This window comes from Betta splendens, chromosome 2 (genome assembly GCF_900634795.4).
Source record: "Betta splendens chromosome 2, fBetSpl5.4, whole genome shotgun sequence".
NCBI classification, from domain to species: domain Eukaryota; kingdom Metazoa; phylum Chordata; class Actinopteri; order Anabantiformes; family Osphronemidae; genus Betta; species Betta splendens.
The window spans coordinates 21,331,461-21,353,400 of record NC_040882.2 but is presented as its reverse complement, the minus strand read 5'-3'; the positions used below and the strand labels follow the sequence as shown (position 1 = coordinate 21,353,400).

Sequence of the window (21,940 nt, the reverse complement as noted above, 5' to 3'; positions counted from 1 at the left end):
GCCACGCTATCTATCTATCTGCCTATGGACCTTTGTTGAAAGCATTTGAAATGGGGATAAAATTACTCTCACCTTTATCTCTGACACCATTTTAGTGTCTTCACACGGTTTCATATTATATATTTACTTTATTTAGCTCCTTTTACCAGAGACTCTCGCTTTTCACTCTGGAGCATGCATGTTTTATTGTTTTCCTCAGTCTCAGAGGTGTTATCTTCAGAGAAGTGAGTGTGTGACAGAGAGAAAATGTGTTAGGGTGTCATATACTAACACTATCTTACTGATAATGTAATAGGAATAGTTTATAGTGTTAACTGCCCATCATTTTCAATCCAACTGAACCAAAATCAGATATAGTGCTGTAGCAATACAATTAAAACTGAGCCTAGCGTAGCCATATATTAAGTGTTTCCTTCAAATGTATTTTTATCTATTTATTTATTTATTTATTTTATTACAGGTGTGAGGTCCAGTATCAAAGTAAAAATCAAGTGTGGCACATGAGGTATTTGAGGTGGCATGACTGTAAAGTAAAGGTTTTGTGTTATCAACTTATTTACACGATCACAGACACCAGCATACAGTATGATGTACTGCACCAGGGCGGTCAACCATTAAAATAAAAAAAAAACATTTCTTCATTTAAAATCTTCGCAGAAGTTGCTTCTAGTGGCAATTTGGTATCAATGCCATCGTTTATTAGTGTTATAATATCTAATATCAGAAGTTAGATCTAAACAGTACATTTGAGTATGCGCCGTTATTTCAAACGCAGCTCGTCAATTGTGCACTTCTCGCCCAGACGCAGGTGGCGCTGTGACTAGAACACGCCCAAGCCTCACGCGGAACAACGTCTTCTTCGCTGCTTTCATCAGCCTGCACCGAAAACACAGGGCGAAGAACTTTGACCAGCAGCGAGCTCGTTTCTCCACTGCTTTCATATTCGTGTGTGTTTTCATATGCAGAGAGATGTGGTTTATTTATCTACTGAGCTGGCTGTCGTTGGTCATCCAGGTATCCTTCGTCACTCTAGCAATAGGTAGGTGTGTGCTAACCTGTCTGCTTGCTAATGCTAACGGGTCGAGTCAGCTGTTGAGCGGTAATGGGGCTTGATTCCACAAAGCAACGACAGCAGTCGAACGGTTGCTAATGTCGTCATAATGTTTACACTGATCCTTCATCAGGAGCAAACACGCTTCGTGATTTAAATCACCGATAAGCCTTGAGCTACTACGCGTTTAGCTAACCACCCTCTCGGCTACAATAGACAACATATCGTTTCTAATCCCTCAAACAACAAGGAGGCAAATTTTAAATTCATATTGTCTCTAACCAGAATACTCCAGGTACCGCGGTTACACTCTAATTTCTTGTGTCTAATTTGGCCTCCTGGGTTATTATTAAACACACGACTTGAATGAGACGTTAGCACGCCGCCAGTTTCACTTGACCCTTGAATAGCTGTTATGACACATCATCAAATGCTGTGAGCTGCAGCGACTGATTCAACTGTCTGAGGAGTTTGACATCTTAATTGCTTTCTGTGCTTCACGTGTCACCAACCTCATCCCCAGCCTGGGACGTTGTTTACACCAGTCGCTGCAGTAGGCTAGTTTGTGTCACTTAGCTAAAGCCCCACCTTGAAAAGACGTTTTCTTTGCTCCTGACTGTGGTGGAAACGTGCCAATAAGCGTTTAGCTGCAGCTGACAGGTGTGGCTCCTGGCTGTCAAACTCCGTCATACCACGTAGATCCGTGCAGCGTTAGTGGTTTGCTCTTTGTCCTCCAGCGTGGCAGTAGCGGAAACGAGACCGTGCACTGGATATATTTACATTTAGCCCGTTTTCAGACTTAAGATAGCTGACGCATGCCCTAGATCTACTTCTAATGAGAAATACGACATCTATTCAGGATTCTTCAGATGTCAGCGGGTCCAACATTGAACTCTGCTGTCAAATGCGTTGCATCATCCATGGCCCCTATGTATTGTCTGTTATATTAACCAAGAAAAAGCAAACTTTAGGGGCTCTGTCCCTCTGCTTGTTGGATAGGACCCAGCAGATGGTAGCAGTCTTATATTCAGTGTAAAGTGCACAGCATTGCTTTAGTTCTTTTCTCTACTCTGTCTTTTTACTAAGTACAGATTGCCTTTGTGGGATGAAGCAGAAACTCTTTCTTTGAGCCTTTGTTCTGTGACCATGACTCTCCCCTGGCATAAATGTTCTGTCTAATTGATGGGTTTACTGCCTCTTCCTGCACTAGTACAATCTGACCCGTCCTTCTTGCTTTGCCTTGGATGTTATGTAGAGAAAGCTATTCAGTCTCAAATGCATATTCTTAGAATCATGTATAGAGAGCTGGCAAGTATATTTGACTGTCAATTTGAATTTCTTTCATGCACGTTTTGTGAATGGCAACATTTAAGATTTGGGAATTCACTATAACTAAAAGGAGGTTTTTACAAAAACTTGTTAAAATTCCTCAAAAAAAAGTTACTGAACATGTATTCTCCTTTTCTAAAGGTGTCAGCAATTGGGCAAAGAGCAGATTTCATATTAGGAAGGTCACCAAACTATTATATGACCAACATAAAGATACAGTCATGCATATCCACATCCATGTTCAAGTTACTAACCAAACTGTGGAAGAAAGAGAAAACACAGAGCTGTGGTTTTAAAATGTAAGGCCCTTGTAGCTGTGAGACAATGGAGCTAACCATGTCACACTGTGTGACCCACAAATTAAACAATCATTTTTATTTATTATTTTTTTTGTTGAGAGACTCTTGTATCATATGCTTGTTAATGGACTGAAACTTGATTCTTATAAACAGGATGATGATGTCCCAAATTGCTCATACTACACTATAGAAATGATCTGATAATTGTTTATGTTTTGAAACAGAAACATTGAATGGTTTATTTGCAGCCGAAGTCAGTCAATAGTCATGAAGCTGTTTATTTTCTTGTTTTCCTGTTTCCTGGCTCATCACATTCTTTTTCCCAGCTGCTGGCCTGTACTACTTGGCAGAACTAATAGAAGAATACACAGTAGCCACCAGTCGAATAATCAAATACATGATACTGGTAAGATGTGTATAGTTTTATTCATACTTTTTATAGTTTACTGTTAAATCAAATGGATGAGCGCAGCTGAGTAAAACTACTGTTTCTCACTTCCTGTTTCTAGTTCTCCACAGGTGTGTTGGCAGGTCTTTATCTTTTTGAAGGCTTCCCGGTGCTGATGGTGGGACTCGGCCTCTTCACCAACTTGGTGTATTTCGGTCTTTTGCAGACCTTCCCCTACATACTGCTGAGCTCCCCCAACTTCATTCTGTCCTGTGGTGAGTGTAATTCATGCTGGCTTCTAATTCAGGATTGGGTTGTTTTTAATTTTGTGACATTCAGTGAACACCATTGTTTTCTCTGTCTTCACTCTGCAGTATTAGTGGTGTTGAACCATTATATGGCCTTCCAGTACTTTGCACAAGAGTATTATCCTTTCTCAGAGGTAAATCCTTATTTCTGATACAGATACTGTAGCATAAATAGCCTTATCTTTCATGTACTGGCGTTACTATCACATTTCCCTCAGAAATCGTAATATTCTACTCTTTCACGATTGATGTCAGGTGCTGGCCTACTTCACCATCTGCCTGTGGGTCATCCCTTTTGCCTTCTTTGTGTCACTGTCAGCGGGGGAAAACGTACTTCCGTCCACCATGCAGCAAGGAGGTGAGTGAACCTCATGTTTATTTTCCCCATAGTAGACATAGTCCTATTCATTAATCTGTGCAGAATTAGAGGAAACATATAGCACGTAAAAGAACATGTAACAGACCTACAACTCACGCATACAGTATAGTAGTATAGGGTGTACAGTACTGTATTTATTTCTGTAAATATTTAACTTTATCCTATTTCGTAAAATTTATTTTTAATTTATTAGTTTAATTAACATTTAGCTTTTACCAAACAAAAAAATATTGTTTAAATATTTTTTTTATCTCCAGTCTTTACCTAGACAGAGTCAATACTAGTCTCTTGATTGCCCTTTATTTTTTACATTTCCTCTAAGAACCTTTTGAATTGTTTTTATTGCTGTGGTTGCGAGTGGTTTATTGGTGTTTTATTTCTTGCCTAATCGTTATTTTACGTTCTATTTAATCGATGTTGCGGAGCGTTTACAAATAAATGTAAATGCTGTGCCCGTTCATGTGCTACTGAGACGATGTCTGAGAAGCACCAGCCCGGCTAGCTCAGTCGGTAGAGCATGAGACTCTTAATCTCAGGGTCGTGGGTTCGAGCCCCACGTTGGGCGCTGATGTTTTTCTCAATTTACCTCCTTGTGTTTATACTTTCGGTGTTCATACTAGATATTATATGTATTTCACTTTACCGCCTCCAAGCTTATTTGCATCTGAATGTAAAATGTATAGTTTTAAGTGGCAGCTAAGAGTGAATTTGTAGCCCGTGATCCCCCTGGAACCTAATGGACAAATAGTGTGCTTACTAACATTTGCTCTTGTCTTCTCTGTTTAGATGACGTAGTGTCTAATTACTTCACCAAGGGCAAGAGAGGAAAGAGGTCAGGCATCCTCCTCATTTTCTCTTTCCTGAAGGAGGCAGTGCTGCCCAGTCGACAGAAAATGTACTGAGAAGTTTGGACTTGGGTGCAGCATTGGGGTCACAGATGTGTGTGCGTGGCTGAGATTAAGGGAAAAGCAGAAATCACCATGGGATTTCTTTCCGAATGGAACAAAGCAGTGGCCACAAGGAGGTTGAGCGCACACACAAAGTGGATGGACCAATGAACAGAACAGAGCCTCCTACTGGACAAACTGAAGTTTACACAGACCATGTTTGTCTGTCTTTATTTTTCTGTCTGTACTGACTGCCAGCAGCATCTACTACAGAATTCACTTATGGGGTTTTGTCTGTAGCTGGCTTCTCTATTTTTAATCTTTGGTATTAAAACTGTATGAACAGGGTTTGAAATTAACAACCACCAAATACTTGTACATGTTGACTTTGGCAGATAAATTGGTATGAGTTTCCTCCTGATGAGATGAAGTCTGCTGTCATGTGTGTTGCAAGTCTCACTTTTTTAGATTCAATACAAGGAAGTAGCAGCTAGAGGAAAAAAATATAATTAAGATTATTGTTAGAAATTAGCTACTCATCTAAGGAGACATAATTTTGTTAATTTTTGCATTTTAGTCTTTTAAAAACAATAAGTTGTAATTAAATCTAGACACAGTCTAGAAATCTAGACAGAGAGAGAGCAGGTGTGATGTGCAAAGGTCCACAGCTGGACCCACAGACGCTAAAGTTACATGACATGCTCAATAAGCGTTCGGCTACCCTGTGCTCAGCCTGGTCTCATTACCAGGTGTGATGTGGTACAAATTCAATCGTACCAAGCTGATGAAAAAAGATTTAAAAATGCAGCTTTAGAAGAAAAGGACTCTATTTCTTTCTGTAATTTGTTGAGCTACAAGAGATGATTCTACTCTGGGTTGTTGACGTTAGGCCACAAAAGCAACGCACTGACAGTTTTTGTTTTCCTGTCTCACTACCTTATTCACCAGAGTCGTGTCGTGCAACCTGCCGTCTCGTTTCTTTTTCTACTTCAAGAATTCATACTAATAATGGACTGATTTTTATACATTGATTGATGAGTAAGTGCAGCATCAAAGACAAATGAACACTTCTGAGGATCAAACCTGTGCAGTGACTCTTGTGAATTTATGGGTGTTGGAGACAAAAGCTGCTCAAAGTGGTTTGATGGAAGGATGATTAAAGAGACCCAAAAAGAATTTTTATATATTACTGAGTGTGATTTATTATTATTATTTATTGTTTTGTTCAAATAGCCAAATGTTTCTTCTCAGATGGATTTTTTCATGAAATGCAGGCTAATATAAAGGTAAAGTTATCTACATTATAGCTTTATTTGTTGGACAATAGCTTTTCTTTTTCATGTTGTAACATTCCACTGCTTCAAATGTATTTGTCCTAAATTGTTATGGTATCCGCTTCCCATGTTGCTTGGTCACAGTGGAAGCATCAGGTTGAGGCTGGTGTGAACTTTGACCCCTACTTAGGTGTGAAGTGCTTCATGAAGTGAGGGAAGACGACAAAGCCGCACACACACGCCTTTATCTGACAGGCCACAGCTCACAGTCCCACACGTGCTGATGACAAGCCCTCACCTGGATCCCCAAGTCGCTTCCCTGGGGGGATCAGTGAAAAAGCAGGGATGTGAGTGTGACAGGTGACCCATCGCACTGAGGTTTTCTCACCTCTGTCTGACCCTTCTGTTCACCCTGCTCCGGGAGACACAGTGTCTGGGGTGTGTGGCATTTTTAATTTTGTCACTTTGAGCTGAAGTTGGGGGGTGGCTGATGTCTTGTGATGTCTGTTTGTACTTTGCCTCTGTCGTTCTCTATGTGACAGATCAAGTTTTGTAATTGGGTTTTCGTTTTGGTTATTTCGTGTTAAATTAAATGTTTTTTTCCACCTCAAGTAAAAAATGTAAACCTGTATATAGTACTGTAGAGTTGATGGTGATGTTCAGTGTGTTCCTTACGATCTCCAGTCTTCCAGTCTAAAGTGGTGGGCTCAGTAGTGTCCAGGCTCCAGCACTTCAGCCAGGTGCATGGCCACCTCTGTCCATGGGGAGGAGCTTCGCCCCTGGGGGCGTCCTCGATGCTGGACTGCTGTGATGTTCTGGGCCTCAAAGTGCTGCAGAGAGACGATCCTGGAGGGGAAGGCTCTTGGGAAAAACACTCTTTTAAGGAGGTCCAGCGGCAGGTCAGGGGCAGCACGTGGTGTGCGATCCCACTTGGTGCTGTACTGAACCCGTCTGCTGCTGCTGTCCCTCCACACTGTGACACAGTCGCGAAGGTCCGGCTCTTTGAGGGGTTTATCAGGCTGGAGGCCCAGGTAGATGGTCCAAGGCCTGGAGGTTGAGGCTGGAGGTGCTTGTCTTGGCTTGTCCTTGAATAAGCCTTCAGGATAGTCTGGACCAGAGCTGTCCTGATCTGATGGGCGGCAAAGGCTGTGGTAGTGGCTCAGCTGGACTCTGGGCGAGAAACCTTTTAGGACGGGAAAACCTTTATTGTTTGTCCACTCTGCAACCTTCTCATCTATCAGTGTCTGAAAGAGGGAGACACAAGAGGAAAGAATCACAAATGGTATATTGAGAGGTAACAAACTTGAGTGATTGATGGTTTACTTGGATATTAACCCTTTTCTTGACGTTATCCACTTTGGCCAAGTCTACAAGGTCACTGTACAAAGCTTGAACTTGCTTCCTCTCCTCCATTTCTTTCTTCTTTTCTGCCGTCCATCCGTGGTTTTTCAGGTACCTACACACACAAAATCTGTCAAACATCAGTCAATTTTACTTTGACTTTGACCTTTTTCAGCGCGTTACCTCGCCACCTCCCTGCGGCACCAGATGCGGGCCAAATCCAGAGGTGTGTGTCCCATGTTGTCCACCGCCAGCACGTCTGCTCCGGCCTGCACCAGGATCTCTGTGCATTCGAGAAGGCCTTCAGAAGCTGCCACGTGCAGCGGGCTCAGCCCTGAAACTGTCGTACTGGTAATAATATACCATCATAAAGATCATCTGTCATTATATCTCCAGATACTGCAAACATTTTCAATTTGATTAATAATACTTTGCTATTCAGTGTGTATTTAACTATTTGTCACTGGTGGCTGAGGATTATGTGTCTTACACGTTCACTCCAGCACCATTCTGCAGCAGGTATCTGAGGCAGGCAGTCGTGTTGGGTGAGCTCTGGGACGACAGAACCATGTGAATGGGCCTGCGACCCTGGGAATCGCTGCTGTGGACGCTTCCCCGTCCAGACTCCACCATGAGCTGCATCTCGGCCACCTGCCCGTAAAGACAAGCCATGTGCAGCGCCGTCACACCCTGGAGGATGAAAAACAAAGGTCACATCACCGTCTCACCTTTAGTTCTCTAAAACAGATTACAGTTCATCAATTTAAATGCGTACTAGATCTAAGATGTTACAACACATCCCTGCACTTTGCTCTGTGGGGTTTGCTGGCTCCAGGCCTCAAAGGTTTAAATATGGTGTTTGTCACATCTTTGTCTTTATACTTTCATATAACAACTCAAAGGTTTTTGTTGTCAAAAAGCAAGATTATGGTTTCAATTTCCCAAATCATCAGCGTGGCATAACTTATCCCCCAGTAACCATTACTAATCAGTAAATGATCATCCAACCATGATCTAAATGACTAAATGTGCCTTTAAGACGTTGTTTCTGAATGGACAGAACACAGTGGACAGACCTGATTTAGTTCATTCTTGTTTTAAATTCAACCATAAGGGAGGGATGTGATTTGTCCTGTACCCGGTCAGGGCCCTCAAACGCACCGCGTGTGACGTTAGCTGACAAACACCACCGTGCTAATGTCACACTTTAACGCTTCTACTGAACGTGGACCGTCCAACGTGCTCATTTACCGGCTCGCGCGCGCTCAGGTCCACGTCGCTCCTGGCCGCAGGTCCGCGGGCGGTTTTCCTGCGAGGCGCAGAAAGTTTAGCTGTAAACGATTAAAACTGCGGCTGAACTTCAAACCGCATTTGTGGACAGTCAATGCGGCGAACAACGACCCTTAATACGCGAATTAAAGCAAAATAACCTGAAATATTATGAACGCTGTTTACCAGATTTTACGTCTCCGTTTTCCGCTTCTGTTGTCCGAGCCCATGGTTGCTATGGGAACGTGGTAACCGGGTTACGAACACTGATTTACGACTTCTTCACGCGTGAATAATAAAAATGTTCTCTAGCAATGGAATAATCATTTGGATAGTTTAGTTTAGTAAAATTTGATTATGCTGTGAAAACCGCAAAGACTTTGGGTGCTTTTATGTCACCAAATATCTTTCTGGCATATATGGAATATGAAGTGTGTGAAGTGAAATTTACTAATGTGTATTATAGATATCAGGTTTGTCATTTATTCCTGTTTTCAGCTGCTCCTTTGCCACACATTTAACATTTAATTAGGATATTAAAAATTCGTAGTGATTTGGATCTTAAGACGTCTTGGGGCATTTTTCCCGTTGGTGAAGAAGACCTGCCTGTTGAGAATAGGTGAAAACATTATATAATAGCGTATATACAGTATTCACATTATACCCATAGGCAGCAGAAGTACGTGCTGCATCTGTAGGTGATGTGAGTGGCTGCAGCCAAGGCAGTGAAGGAAACCTCCACGTTTCCACGCAGCGCCCACAGCTCTCTGACCGAACCTCTCTGTTGCGCTGGCATTGACAGCGCATTAGTATTGGCTGCTCGCACTTGGCCCGAGTGAAGTACGTCGATGACACTGACACTGTGGTCGGGACCTGCCGCCGCACGTAAAGCCAGCGTGAGTTGAGGCGGCTATGTTCTCCATTTCATTGAGAGGTCGATGGGCTCACGGGCCAGCAACCATGTCTGATCACTGCTATTGACCACCTGACCCCTCAATGAGAGAGGGTGAGGGACTGCATTTTAACGGACACATGCTGTACAGTATAGAGGATAATGTACATACTGTACAGTATAGAGGATAATGTACAGTAGCACTGTGTAGGGATCCAAACTAGCTTTTAATACTTTACATTCAATTCAATTAATGAATAGTCAATTACTTGTATGTGTTAATTTTTGTTCCCTAAATTATCAGTTATTTGAAGTTGTTGCACTTCTTTAACTCAAATTTCCCCTTTAGTCTCTGTCATCTTGTGTCTGTCAGGGTGATCAGCAAGCAGCCGATGGTCAAGGTCGGGTCACAGATGTGCAGGAGGGATGAGTGATATCTTAATATAATCTGTGTGTGTGTGTGCGTGTGTGTGTGTGTGTGTGTAGTGTCGCCCATGTGCACGTAAGGAAACAGCTCAGCACTGTTAAGACCGCAGCACTTCCCTTTTGACCTCGGTCACATGTCACAGAGGTTGTAGGGAGCCTACGTTGTAGAGCTCTTTCATGTTTGACTTTCAGCTCAAGTCCCTGGACGACAAACCCCAACATGACCTCCTTCCTGCGACAGCTGAGTGTGACTGCACGTGTTTGTGTTTACTCCCTAAAAGCCCCCAAATCTTAAAAGCTTTCTGATGTATAATGGTCCTGAGCTCAATTAACAACAAATGTAGATTGCAACAACTGCTCATTTGGAGTATTTTAACCCATGTTTAATGGGCCGCCTCCCAAATGCTTATTAAATTAATAACAACATGAAACTTCCATGTGTGTGCATTTAGCCAGAGTGACTCCATGCATCAGCCAGGGAACATCCAGTTGATGCGGAGCAGATTAGCAGCGGGCCGATCAGAGCTATCAGAGTGGCCTAAGCCTGCTTAGAGTGAGCATGCAAATGAGATCATGTCCCAGCAGCCTCCAGTAGATTGTCCTATCGGTCCATGGCAGCATCAAATCACATGCCATCTGCTTTACGTGTAGCACAATACAAGCTTGAGCTTGGCTAGTGGCATGGAGCCAATGTGCTACAGGCGCCTCAGAGCTCCAGCATTAATAATCATATAGCTGCTCTGTTGTGTATAAACCAGTTACACTATTGTCACCTGACGGTAGAGATGCTGCTGATACTGACCTCCAGCAGAACCTCAGTTTGGGTCGCTGCTGGTTCAGCAACGACCCAAACTGAGGTTTGGGTCGTTGAAACGAGGAAGAACCAAGCGCTGGAGCTGGAGCTGGAGCAGGACGAGCGCACACCTTCCAGCCGCGCCCGCGTCCACTAAGCCGCCGCCCACGCAGCCGTGCGCTCGCCGTGCTCCTCCCATCCCTCAGCTCCTCCTTTTCTACGTCTCTCTCTCTCTCTCCCTCTCTCTCTCTCTCTCTTGCCTCGTGCTCAGCCAGGCGGCAGCGCGCTAATGCACCATGGCACATTCTGCAGCTCCGAGTCACAATGCGACCAAGCTCTGCGCAGTGACCGCACGGCGACCTCCCTCAGCACCGCTGCACGGAGGCGCTGCGCGGCGGCGGGGGCCGCTCACGATGAGCATGTAGATCAGATGACAGTGAGATGAGCAGAGCAGAGTCACGGATGCCTGTTCAGAGGACATTGTTGTGCTACATGTAAATTAACATAACAAATGGCTCTGAGAGCAGATTATTGTCTTCATGTACGTCTTTATAATCAGCAGCGCTGCTCTAACGCACTGGACATTAGAATGGTGATAGTTACAGATGTGAAGGACAGGATGCTAATCTGTCACTCCTGCTGCTGCAGGGCTTTCATACCCTTTTTAATGTCTACTTTCTATCCACTATATGTCAAGCCCTCCTCCCTAAGATCCTGACAGACATCCTGCCATCACACCTTCCCATGATCCCAACCTTTTTCACCACATCCCTGGAAGATGTTGCTCTGAATCACCGCAGCTCAGCAGAAATGACCAGAGGGAAGCACGCGGAGATAAAAGGCCCGGGATACTGAGAAACCGAGGTCAAGGCCCTTAAAGGTCAGTGTTGTGAAGGTGAAAGGTAGACAAAGAGACGTATCATTAGCCACGAAGCGGGTGAGATGATGGAGCTGAAGCTGGCCCGTGACAGACCTGTCCACTTTTATTTCTCTGTAGTTCTCTGATTATTCTCAGAAAGGCAGCTCGTCACTCCTCCATCCAACCCGAGGGCTCTGTCCATCTGCTGGCTGTCACGTCTTCCAAGCTGGGATGCCACGGGCGGTGCTCACCATCACATCTTACTAGGTTTTGCTATGATTCATCCCCAAATCTTTCTCCTCAGAAGTCAAACCACACTTTGAGCATCTTCCGAACAAAAATCACTTAACTTCACACCCAATATTCATCAAATCTGCAGGGTTCCTCTTAAAATGAGAACGACCTTGTGCTTCTATATGACCAGTGGGTTCAATCCTAGGTCCGTCTAGCTGGGAGCTGACGGCATCATCATGCTCCCCCACACAGATACGACAGCAGCTATTAGCTTCCTGCCATATCAGCATAAACTTAAATACAGCTTGTCACAGGAGCATTTACTACTCAGCAACTGTTCAGAATGGTTTCATACTCCTATCAATGATTAATGCATGTTACTCAGTCCACAGATCTTTAATCACTCTCTTGTGCAGCTGTGTCACCTGTAGTAATCCTGAAACATATTATAGATCTCATAGATAAGAGTGATCAGGTCATGGATTGTGATGCTCTGCCTCCCATCATGCGCCTCGTTTCAAACCGCGTCTTTGAGTTCAGTCAGCACAAGCAGAGGAGAAACTCTTTTTCCGCACCCTGAGAGTTCAGCGGCGTAACTGCTGTGTGAACTCACACTCTGCTTGTGCGCAAAGCTGCAAAGATCAGCCGCTCAGCAGCACCATTAACAGGGTCACATTTACATGTTCTCTGTCCAGTCCCCTCCTGTCAGGATGCTACACTTCAGCGGCGGCAGGGATCACTGTTTGCACTATTAACCTGCACCTGTGCATAAAGCGTTGAGACCCAGACCAGACCACGGGTGTCCTGTGTGTGTGCACGCTGCACACGCACGAAGGCCCATGTACCCAACGCACACGCGTGTGTTGCCACTTGCACCGTGCCCCATTGCTAATACGTTAGCCCTTCCGCTATCCAGGTCACAGAGCAGTGGGGGTGGGGGTGGCGTCAGCGCCAGTGGGGCAGCGCTCCATAAATCCTGCTGTTCTCATGACACACGCACCCTGATCATATTCGTAAAATGAGCTGTAATGTGCAGATGACATGATGTAATATGCTAATGCTGCTGGTACAGTGATACCACAACAGCTTGGGGACAGTGAGTCGCTTTATGATGTGTACGTTTTGTGCGCAGACATGATCCAGCAGGAACCCAAACGCACACGAATGGTGTTTTTCGCCTGAGGTTTGTCCTCTATTCAATTAAAGCGCTTGTATTCCGCTCAAGCTGACGAACTGGAATTAGGCCAAAATAAACACAATGACAGGAGAGAGGGGGTGGGGGGTCACTTTTTAAATAGATGGATGGATAGACAGATGATCTTGTGATCTAATGCCCAAAAAACTAACAGTGACAGTTATTTTGTCCTCAGGAGACAGGACAGTACAGCAGCCACTATCATCTAATTACCACCTTAAATAATGTAGCAGGATGGCAGCTACATGCAGAAACACTAAATGCATTTGGACCGGCACGACTAAAAGGAAGTGGTCTCATACCCTCTGTACAACATGTTGATTGCTGTATTATTGATGCTGCGTGCTGAGTGTTTTATCAAGCTCAACTGGAAATGGAATAGACCTAAACTTAACCCTGAAGACTTTACATTCCATAATGCACATATATATTTAACATGAAATACATACTGACAGGAAGAAAGACGCTTGGAATTAGTTTGAGCATTTGTTAATTTAGCTTGAGAAAATGGTTAGATTATACATACAATACAAGTACAGTATTTAGCCTTTAGGAATATGAAATGTAACATTAATTGGGGGGAAAAACTGGAAGAGCTTTGTTCTTTTAGCCTAAGAGCAAACGTTTCTGACATCATCGGGCTGATTATGAAAGGGGTTCATAAGTTTAAGAGGTTAGGCAGGAATTCCCCTTTCAGCAGATGTAAAAATCAGCAGCTACAAACTGTAGCAGCATTTTAACTTCAACGCTGCAACAAGGAGCCAGAGTTCAAACAAAGTTCTTCCATTGGGAAAGAAAACTTAGTGAGGAGGAACCCACAGAATGCAAATGAGGACCCTGTCAAAGAAATTAGAGGGGCTGTCGCCACTAACAATATGACTCAACCTGCTGCAAATATTTGAAAGATGCATTTGTGATTGTTGGTCTTTCTGGTAATTTAAATCTATTTATTTTTCGTTTACTGGGAAGTGGCAGCACCAGAAGCCTTTGATGGGGCCGCAAAAAGCGTTTCTGCAATCCATTTTCATCTGGAGATGCTTCTTAGTACGATTTGACAAAGTCTGTGTTTGTAAAACGGAAACTAAAAATTCTTAAAGAAATGACTCTGACTGTTGTTTCAAACACATGTTCAAGGTTTGCACCTTTATAACAGACACACTATAATAGACAAAAATAATACGTAGCTCGCTTTCGTTTTTCGTGTGTGTGTGTGTGTGTGTGTGTGTGTGTGTGTGTGTGTGTGTGTGTGTGTGTGTGTGTGTGTGTTCGTGCTCACCTCCTCTGGCGTCCCCCACAGTGCTGACACTAGGGTCTGCCACCCTTCCCTCCCTGCTCCTCTCAGGGTCCCATCGGGGCTAAGCAGATTTTGGTGTCTGGCTCCTCTTTGCATGTGGACACCTGCTGTGCCGTCTGTATTATACTGTTGTATCTCCTAACATGTCTTGATGCAGAGCGTGTGATATGCGTGTTTTCTTTTTTTTTTTACCACTTCTTGTTTGCCGCACTCACACACACTCACACACACACACACACACACACACACACACACACACACACACACACACACACACACGTATATAAGCTGACATAAGTTGCAGCATGTGGTGTGAGGCCATATGGCTCAGATTATGTGTCAGATAATGTCATGTTTACCACTGGCCGTGTGTTTGTGTGGGCCTGTATGTTCTGTCCCATATGATCCTGTGTAATCTGTTCTGAAAGCGTGTGGATGCGGTGCATGTGCGCCTTTGTGTGTTCACAGCTGCAAGGCACCAAGTGTTGACGTCTGAATGCGTAGGCCTTCATGTGCTTTGCTGATGTGTTCCAACGTCCTCGGGGACGGACACATGACCCATGAACCGGGCCTTGGGCACGCGTGTGCTCCGGTACCTCCGGATGCTCGACCCGGGGTCGTCTTCGCAATTGTGATCAAAGTGTGAAAAGGAGTCTGGGCATGAGAAATCAGTTTTAAATCACACCCTGGACTAGAGTCTCGCTCCTCTGGGTCTCAGGTGTCCTCTCACCTCAGATAATGCTAATGCGCGGGTAAGAGGTAATTTGAAAGGATCCTGGGAGGATATTTTCATAAAAGCAGAGGACAAAGAGACGGTGTTAGAGGGCACCACTGTTCTCTCGCCCCTCTATTGTCTGAAACACATCACCGGTTTGAAAGTAATGTGAGATTCCCCTGGAGAGGTGCCGAGGCACAGTGTGTGCCCACATATGGATACTGTATGTATAAGAAGCGTATTGATCAAGTGCTCCTCACGTGGCGTAAAGCCTGGAGGACGGGATGATTCAAACCCCCGACGCTCGGCCCACAGGAAGACCCCCACACAGGCACACGTGTGCATGAGGCCTGTTAGAGAGGCTGGGTGCAGTCTATCACAGGGCCAGTGCAGTCACGCTATCACCTATGCTCACCATTAACCTCTGATAACTGTGTCTTTGGACAGTGGGACGACTGTTGGTACAATACAATAATAATGCTGCAGCTTCGGGGCATCGTGGATCTACTCGTTTAGCCCGATTTAGTTAAAAATAATAATTTTATTAGTTTAATATAATAAAGGTTGTGAATAACTAATATTAAAAACCCCTCTGCTACAATAAATGTGACGCAGAGAAGCCGCGGTTCAAATTGATCTGTTGCCTCTACTTGAATTGTTGCCGCTGTGCTCTTGCGCCACCTTTCAGCAGCTGTTTGAGGCCCACGCACGCTCATATCACTGCAGCGCTGCTGTCGGCCAGCGGAGGGGAACGATGTCTCACCTCACCCACACATCCAGCAACACGAGCTTTTAAAAACCTCCCCGGCCCTTCCTCCAGCCATGTCCTCACCACTATTACAACAGGCCTAAGAGCCATGCTCCCTGCTCTGCTTTGACCTAATGGGCTGTGAAGCAGCCCGGGGAGCGAGGCTATCTGACAATGTCTCACCTCCAGCTGTCACTTCATGGAGCTAAATCAGGATAGGTCCTCCATGTTAGTCCCGCCTCTTACGCCGGAACGGGGCCAAAAGACTGAAGAGGATCATTTGGATTTGTTTTTTTTGTTTTTCACTTTGTTTGTAGTTAGTTTATAGACAGTATACTGTACAATTATTCTAGAGCTTCAGTTCTAAGTTGCATGTGGATGAAAAGATTCAGGTTTGAAGGTAATTGTAGGATGCATTTTTTGATATGGTTGGTTAGTTGATTTAGGTCAAATATTCACTCTTTAGTTCTTATCTGTAGAAGACAGGTTCTTTAAGAAGCCTGATTGACTCCAGGGCTGAGTTTGTAGATTGATTCATCTTTACTCATGATAACATACTCCCTGCTAATTAATTTTGATTGTTAATTAAAAGTGAAAGGACACACACACACACACACGCATTGTTGACTATTTTTATCTTGAATGGGAGTCAGTCTATTAGGCTTCAGCCCTCAAGCTTCGTATGAAATAAACCGAACATTACCGTATCTTGAATGGGAGCGGTTGTAGATGCCACTCTGCCATTTTGACGCTACAAATTCCTCAAACCACCACTGTCATCTGACCTAAACCAGTCTAATGTGCTGCTCCCTGATGGACTGCCTGTCAGTCAGAGTGATGAGCTGGTTTGACAGCTGTACATGGCCGTCACGGCTGAGAAGTTGACCTTGCACAACCAGGATCCATATGCAGGGATGCAGGGATGCAGGGAGAGGCCCGTTCACGGCCTTGGCAGCACACTGCATTCATGGAAAGCAGCTTCTGGCCAGAGTGTGGCAAAGATAGCATCATTACTCAGCTGAGTCAAAGACGCCATGAAAGAGACCTCATGATGGATAATAATGGGAGTGAAAGCTCAAGCTTGCAGGAGGAAGAAGAGCAGCACCTCAGGAGCTGGTCCAGTTTGCTGGTCAGAACTCCAGGACAGTGGCCGGCAGTGGGAGCCCCCTCGCATCGGCCTGTTTTGTAAGACATCTGCGGGCTAAAGCGACCTGACAGTGCTTGATGCGTTTGCAGCATGGCACATAAGCGATCTGAAAACGCTGAGCTATTTTTGCTGATGTTAATTTGCTCCGTGTTAGGACGCCGGTTCACAGCGCGGTCAGCCTTCGCTGATACTATATTCCCGTTTGTTTCAGTAAAGGTTCTCCCGTCACATCGCATTTAGGTCGAGGTGCCTGTGAACTGTGAATGCACTGCACAAGGGGACCCGGCCGCGCTGAGGCTGCTGGGTCCTGCGGTCCGCTGGTTTTGGGACCGACGACCCCATGTTCAGGGAGTGACACTGCATGATGTCCTGAGTTTTCCTGAACACAATCAGACTAAATAAATAGTGGAAATATATGTAAATAAGTCCATCTTTATTTTGTACACACATACATTACAGCCTCTAAAATTTTTACTCTTTTTCAATCTGCAGTATATGATAAAATGTATGTAAATGAAAAATGCAAAAAAAATCAGCAGAATATGTAAAAGCACTTTTTGTATAAAAAGGATATTGAAATGAAATTAAACATATAAGATAAACTGAAGCACTAAGGTCATATCTGTGGCCATATATTGTAGAATGTAATTTTTAAAATCAACACAAATACACAAAGTTGGGATACTATCAATATAAAATTGAATCATGATTTCTAAAGTGAAAGGTACCTGGTGGTGCAGATGTTTCCAGCAGCAGCAGACTGTTTGTGTCTTCTTAGAAAGGCAGTCGTGTCTCCAAAGCGTCGCCAGTGAGCAGGCTGATCCCCTCATTCTCCGTCTTGTTAACTCTGTGTTCATGAATTATTCATCACACAGTCAGACCCACAAAAGAGCACTGCTAATTGGAGCCTCTTTTATTACCATCATTATTATTGTTATTATTCCCACCTCTGGTGTGAGTGATTAAACACGAAATTAAATTAATGTAATGTGAGAAAAAATATTTTTCTAATGGCCCTGCATTAACCCTGTGGTTAATTCGAAAACAGATTTAGGGAAATTAATGTTGAATTTGAGCGTAGTTTCTGAGGAGAAGGGAAAAAAAGAAACAGTTCATTTACATCAAGTGTTAATTTGTATAACAGCTATATTTATTTGCCCATGGATATATGCTAATATTTATTTTCATACTAGTCAAGAGGAGAAGCGATTCAACGTTTTAATTTATATCTATTAGTTATTTCCTTAAAAACGACCACTTGTAGTGGTGCATGCGGCTGCATCAGTGTGCGTGCGCCTTTAAAACAGCCAGGAGGCGACTGTGAAGAGGTTAAACGAAGGTTAGCACCTGTTGGCTCTGAATAGAAACAGAATTAGGTCTCATTAAGTTCAGGACTTTCTCCAGGACGTATTTTTCTAGATGTCATTCGTGGGGTTTGAGTGTGGATTATTGCTGTTGTTGAAATGAAAAAAACATTTTGAAGTTCCATTTAAAATTGATGCAACAGCTGCACTCACTGTTTCTCGCTAAAGGCCCACTGGTTCACAACCCTTTCCTTCTTCATGCACAAGTACAGCACACACTACACTGGCTCCATCAATCTTTTACTGTGGAACAGCTCAGTATGTTATACAGTGCATTTCTTCTCTTTCATTAGCACTGTCCCCTTTAAATAAAAATAAATAAAAGTACATATTTAAAAAACATTGAGCAGTTATAGTGATAATAAAAATTACTAGTACTGCAAATTAAAACCCTCATTGTCTTCAAGGTATAATAACTCAGTTTAATAATTTACAGTATTAAGACTCAACAGTAAAATTTACTTAAATTTATTTTATTTGTACTGTTATACAACTGTTTAGTTTTATGGCTTGTGTGCTACTACTCAGTACAACACAGCTGTGAATTGTAATGGTCTCATTTGTTGTTGTTGTTGAGCGTTGAATCCTAGTGACCACATGAGGCCAGGTGAATGAGATTTGACTTGATGTATTGCAAAGGCCTGTAATAGTCCAGGTGTGTGAGAGGATGGAGGCCAGAGAGGAGCGAGCCCTGCAGTTCTCCTGAAAAGCAGGCGTCACTGCTCCCCAGAAGTCAAAACATATTCAATTGCACCTGCAGCAATAAAAAAAGTCCACACTACTCCATCTTTGTCCTTTTGCTTTCTGTCTCCCTCTGCGAGGTAATACCAGCTGCAGCGGGCAGTTGCCACGGCAACAGAAGCAGATGTTAGGGTGTGATGGGATGTGAACTACTGCCCCCCCCGCCTTTAAAAAGAGAATTGACAGTAATGGACATGGATTCATGACTGTATGGTCTGTAGCTATATCGCCTCTAACACAGTTTGGCACACCATATGCCACTCCATGCATTTTTTATGATGTGGCCCTACTTACTCGCAACTGGATGAGCTGCTTTGCTCCTGGGTTCCTGGGCTTTGCAGCAGTACATTTATACAGTCTGCCAAAACTGCATTGTGTTAACAGTACTGTTGCCTTTTCTATATGTGGATGTGATGACATAAGCTGGTTGGTTCTTTTACAAGCAACAGGTCTGCAGTTCAGCCTAAATGTGACTTACTGCACAGTATGTGACATGACCTGCTTCATGTGACTCATTCACAGACAACTGAACTGGCCATAGACCCAGTCTGATAAACTGGGGTTTGTGACGACTTGAGGCACAGTGGCCATTGAACCAGTGTTACTGTTTCTGAATGAATAAAAAATTAATAGTAATAGTATTTTTTAATGTATTTGACATTTTCTCTTTTCTATTTTGCTTCCATGTGCAGCGTGTTTGCAGCAGACCAACATCGATTCTGACCGTCCAGTGGGCACCCATTTTTGTAATAACCTTTAATTAATTACTTAATTACATAATTACTTCAATTGTTTTATTAAACATAATATGTTGAAAAAATGTTGAAAATGCTTTTTGAGCCACACAGTGTCTAAAAAACAACACATGCATTAATTGAATTGAATGAGTCTTACAGGCTTCATCACTCGCCACTTTTTTTTGCCATTAACCTCCCTAACGAGAACAAAAGGTAAATGCAGGAGCGGCCATGTACTTTTCAAAGAGACTCTAGTTTGCACACGCACAATAGAACTGACTGAAGCAATGATCGTTCCATTAAGAACCTGCTTCTCTAAATGTGAGGTCAAACTAGCAGATGTGGTAAATAGGACTTTTTAGCTCTTCTTACTGTGGCCTTGTTCTGCACAGCTGTAAATACTGTAATAGCAAGAAAGGAAATCAAATCTGAATGAGAAGGTGTTTGGGCCATCAAATTAAATCAAACTGAAGTAAAGTAAATAACGTAACACAAACATAACATAAATAACATTTCTCTGGGGTTTAAATGAAATGAAAACGTTCATTTCTTACTGTCCGCAGTCACTGCAGTGTGTGTCTGTGCGCACACACACGATCTGAGCAGAGGAGTCCTTTCATGACTGACTTTAATTTACATAGACAATTCATCTTTAATCTGCCGCCTGCTCTCTGCCAGTCCATCAAACATTCATACTGGTAAGTGAGATAAAACCTGAAGGTTCCTGAACGAGCTGTGCAGCCTGAGAAACTGAGCAGTGTCGGGTACAGCATTAAAGGAACACTTCACCAATTTTGACGAGTACAGTAGTTTTTGGGAATGAAGGGAAAATCAGATTCCGCCATTTTTTCTATGCAGAGAAATGATCATTTATTCCTCTGCATAAAGTCACCAGGGCGACTGAAGATGATGTAAAACACGTCATTCTCATCCATGGGTTTCTCTGTACCTGCCCCAGCAACAGCCCGGCTGAGAGGGAGGTGGATCCAGCCTGAAAGGCAACCGCAAGGACTCGGGGCCTATGGTCCATCCTAGAAGGTGGCGGTATGCACGAACTGTTGATTGCAAACCGCTAATAAAAACAAGAAAGAAGAAGAAAGAGCTGTGGGGGGTGTAGGGGGTGTAGGGACTGCGTGCTGGAGACATGTGTGTTAGGGCTCATCCTTTATGGGCTACAGAATACTAGCGGGAGTAGTGCTAGCTTACGTTGCTACCGTACGTTAGCTTGTGTATTAGCTTAGCTGTTAGCAACTCTAAAACTAATTCAATAATTCCACTTTATTTTATAGGTAATATGGGCCGGCCACGCATCATCACAGAGACTTTTGGAAGGGACAACGGTTTTGTTTTTACAGCCAGTAACCGTAGATGAGGGTTTGGCTACGCAGACAGCTTTTGTCCAGAATAAAAGGCTGCTAAATGACTTAGAAACAATGTTTTTATTCAAACACTGCTAAAATATAACCTTTTGCTCTAAATGTAAAACCAGAGGAGAAACACACCCGCCCCACATTACTGTAAATGGGACCAATCACTGGAGCTCAGGAGATTTGTCAGAGCGCAGTGCATTCTGGGTGTTGTAGGATATGACAATTTTCAGCCACAACACATAATACTGCACTTCCATGTTTTCTCTGGACACAGACCATCAATGATAAATGTTTTTGCACATTTTGGCTAATAATTCTGCTTTTCAGCAGTGCTAAATTTGCTTTTCAGCGGTGATGTTTCCCTTTAAGTGTTTGGCTGCAGGGCCTGGAGGAGCCGCTGGGGTGGGCGGCTGCTTTTAGCCCCTTTCTCTCCTGCACAAACTTTTTAAACGTACACCCTGTGGAAAAAGCTGTTGTTTTAGATTACGAAAGCGAGGGGTGAACGTGAGGTTAGCAGCTGACTTTCTGCCATGTCATCCTCCCTCTAGTCCGTTATATGACTCGTTCCCCTTCTTACATAACGGAGCTCAGATACGGTGAATGGGTCATTCAAGGATCTGCCGCATTATGCTCGATGTGAGCGCGTGTGCTAAAAAAATAAATAACACAATCGTGCATGTGCCAGAAAATAATGCTGCAGAAGAGTGTGCGTTTATGCATGTGTACAGCTGTACACAGTACTGACCCCAAGGCAGCGCAGGATAGAGTACACGCTGTACTGAGGGGACGCGGTGTCACCACTAGAGAGCGCCCGCTCCCTGTGAACTTTTGACCCCCGCCTCTGGGCATTCAGACGATATTACATCTGTTATTACGTGATTCAGCTTTGATTAATTAGGC

General features: G+C 43.7%; 2 protein-coding genes and 1 non-coding gene across 4 annotated transcripts; 2 read left to right on the top strand and 1 right to left on the bottom strand.

The window, feature by feature from the left end:
• Window positions 1-833: 833 nt before the first annotated feature.
• On the top strand, window positions 834-5,065 carry tex261 (testis expressed 261). The gene is made up of 6 exons (XM_029141467.3): window positions 834-1,039; window positions 3,006-3,085; window positions 3,189-3,342; window positions 3,442-3,509; window positions 3,631-3,733; window positions 4,541-5,065. The coding sequence occupies exons 1-6, from the start codon at window positions 970-972 to the stop codon at window positions 4,654-4,656; spliced, it is 591 nt and encodes a 196-aa protein (XP_028997300.1). The 5' UTR covers window positions 834-969; the 3' UTR covers window positions 4,657-5,065.
• Window positions 4,247-4,319, top strand: trnak-cuu (transfer RNA lysine (anticodon CUU)). The gene has a single exon. It is a non-coding gene; the product is annotated as a tRNA-Lys (tRNA).
• Window positions 5,066-6,011: 946 nt separating the features above from the next.
• Window positions 6,012-8,765, bottom strand: ankrd53 (ankyrin repeat domain 53). 2 transcript variants are annotated; one of them, XM_041069241.2, is made up of 7 exons: window positions 8,712-8,765; window positions 8,508-8,565; window positions 7,747-7,946; window positions 7,440-7,604; window positions 7,251-7,371; window positions 6,591-7,159; window positions 6,012-6,234 (listed from the first exon to the last, which is right to left on the bottom strand). In XM_041069241.2, exons 1-6 carry the CDS (start codon window positions 8,753-8,755, stop codon window positions 6,623-6,625), a joined length of 1,125 nt encoding a protein of 374 aa, XP_040925175.1. In that variant the 5' UTR covers window positions 8,756-8,765; the 3' UTR covers window positions 6,012-6,234; window positions 6,591-6,622. The 2 variants fall into 2 exon arrangements, with proteins under 2 accessions (XP_040925175.1, XP_028997264.1); XM_029141431.3 differs by having other exon boundaries at window positions 6,012-7,159.
• Window positions 8,766-21,940: the final 13,175 nt, after the last annotated feature.

Excerpts from the sequence above, each read along its gene's own strand:
- tex261 (XM_029141467.3), top strand. The coding sequence starts at position 970 with ATGTGGTTTATTTATCTACTGAGCTGGCTGTCGTTGGTCATCCAGGTA. Across the intron at positions 1,040-3,005 it reads CTTCGTCACTCTAGCAATAG|CTGCTGGCCTGTACTACTTG; the intron begins GTAGGTGTGTGC and ends TCTTTTTCCCAG. Across the intron at positions 3,734-4,540 it reads GTCCACCATGCAGCAAGGAG|ATGACGTAGTGTCTAATTAC; the intron begins GTGAGTGAACCT and ends TTCTCTGTTTAG.
- ankrd53 (XM_029141431.3), bottom strand. The coding sequence starts at position 8,755 with ATGGGCTCGGACAACAGAAGCGGAAAACGGAGACGTAAAATCTG. Across the intron at positions 8,566-8,711 it reads AAACGGAGACGTAAAATCTG|GAAAACCGCCCGCGGACCTG; the intron begins GTAAACAGCGTT and ends TGCGCCTCGCAG. Across the intron at positions 7,947-8,507 it reads ACCTGAGCGCGCGCGAGCCG|GGTGTGACGGCGCTGCACAT; the intron begins GTAAATGAGCAC and ends TTCATCCTCCAG.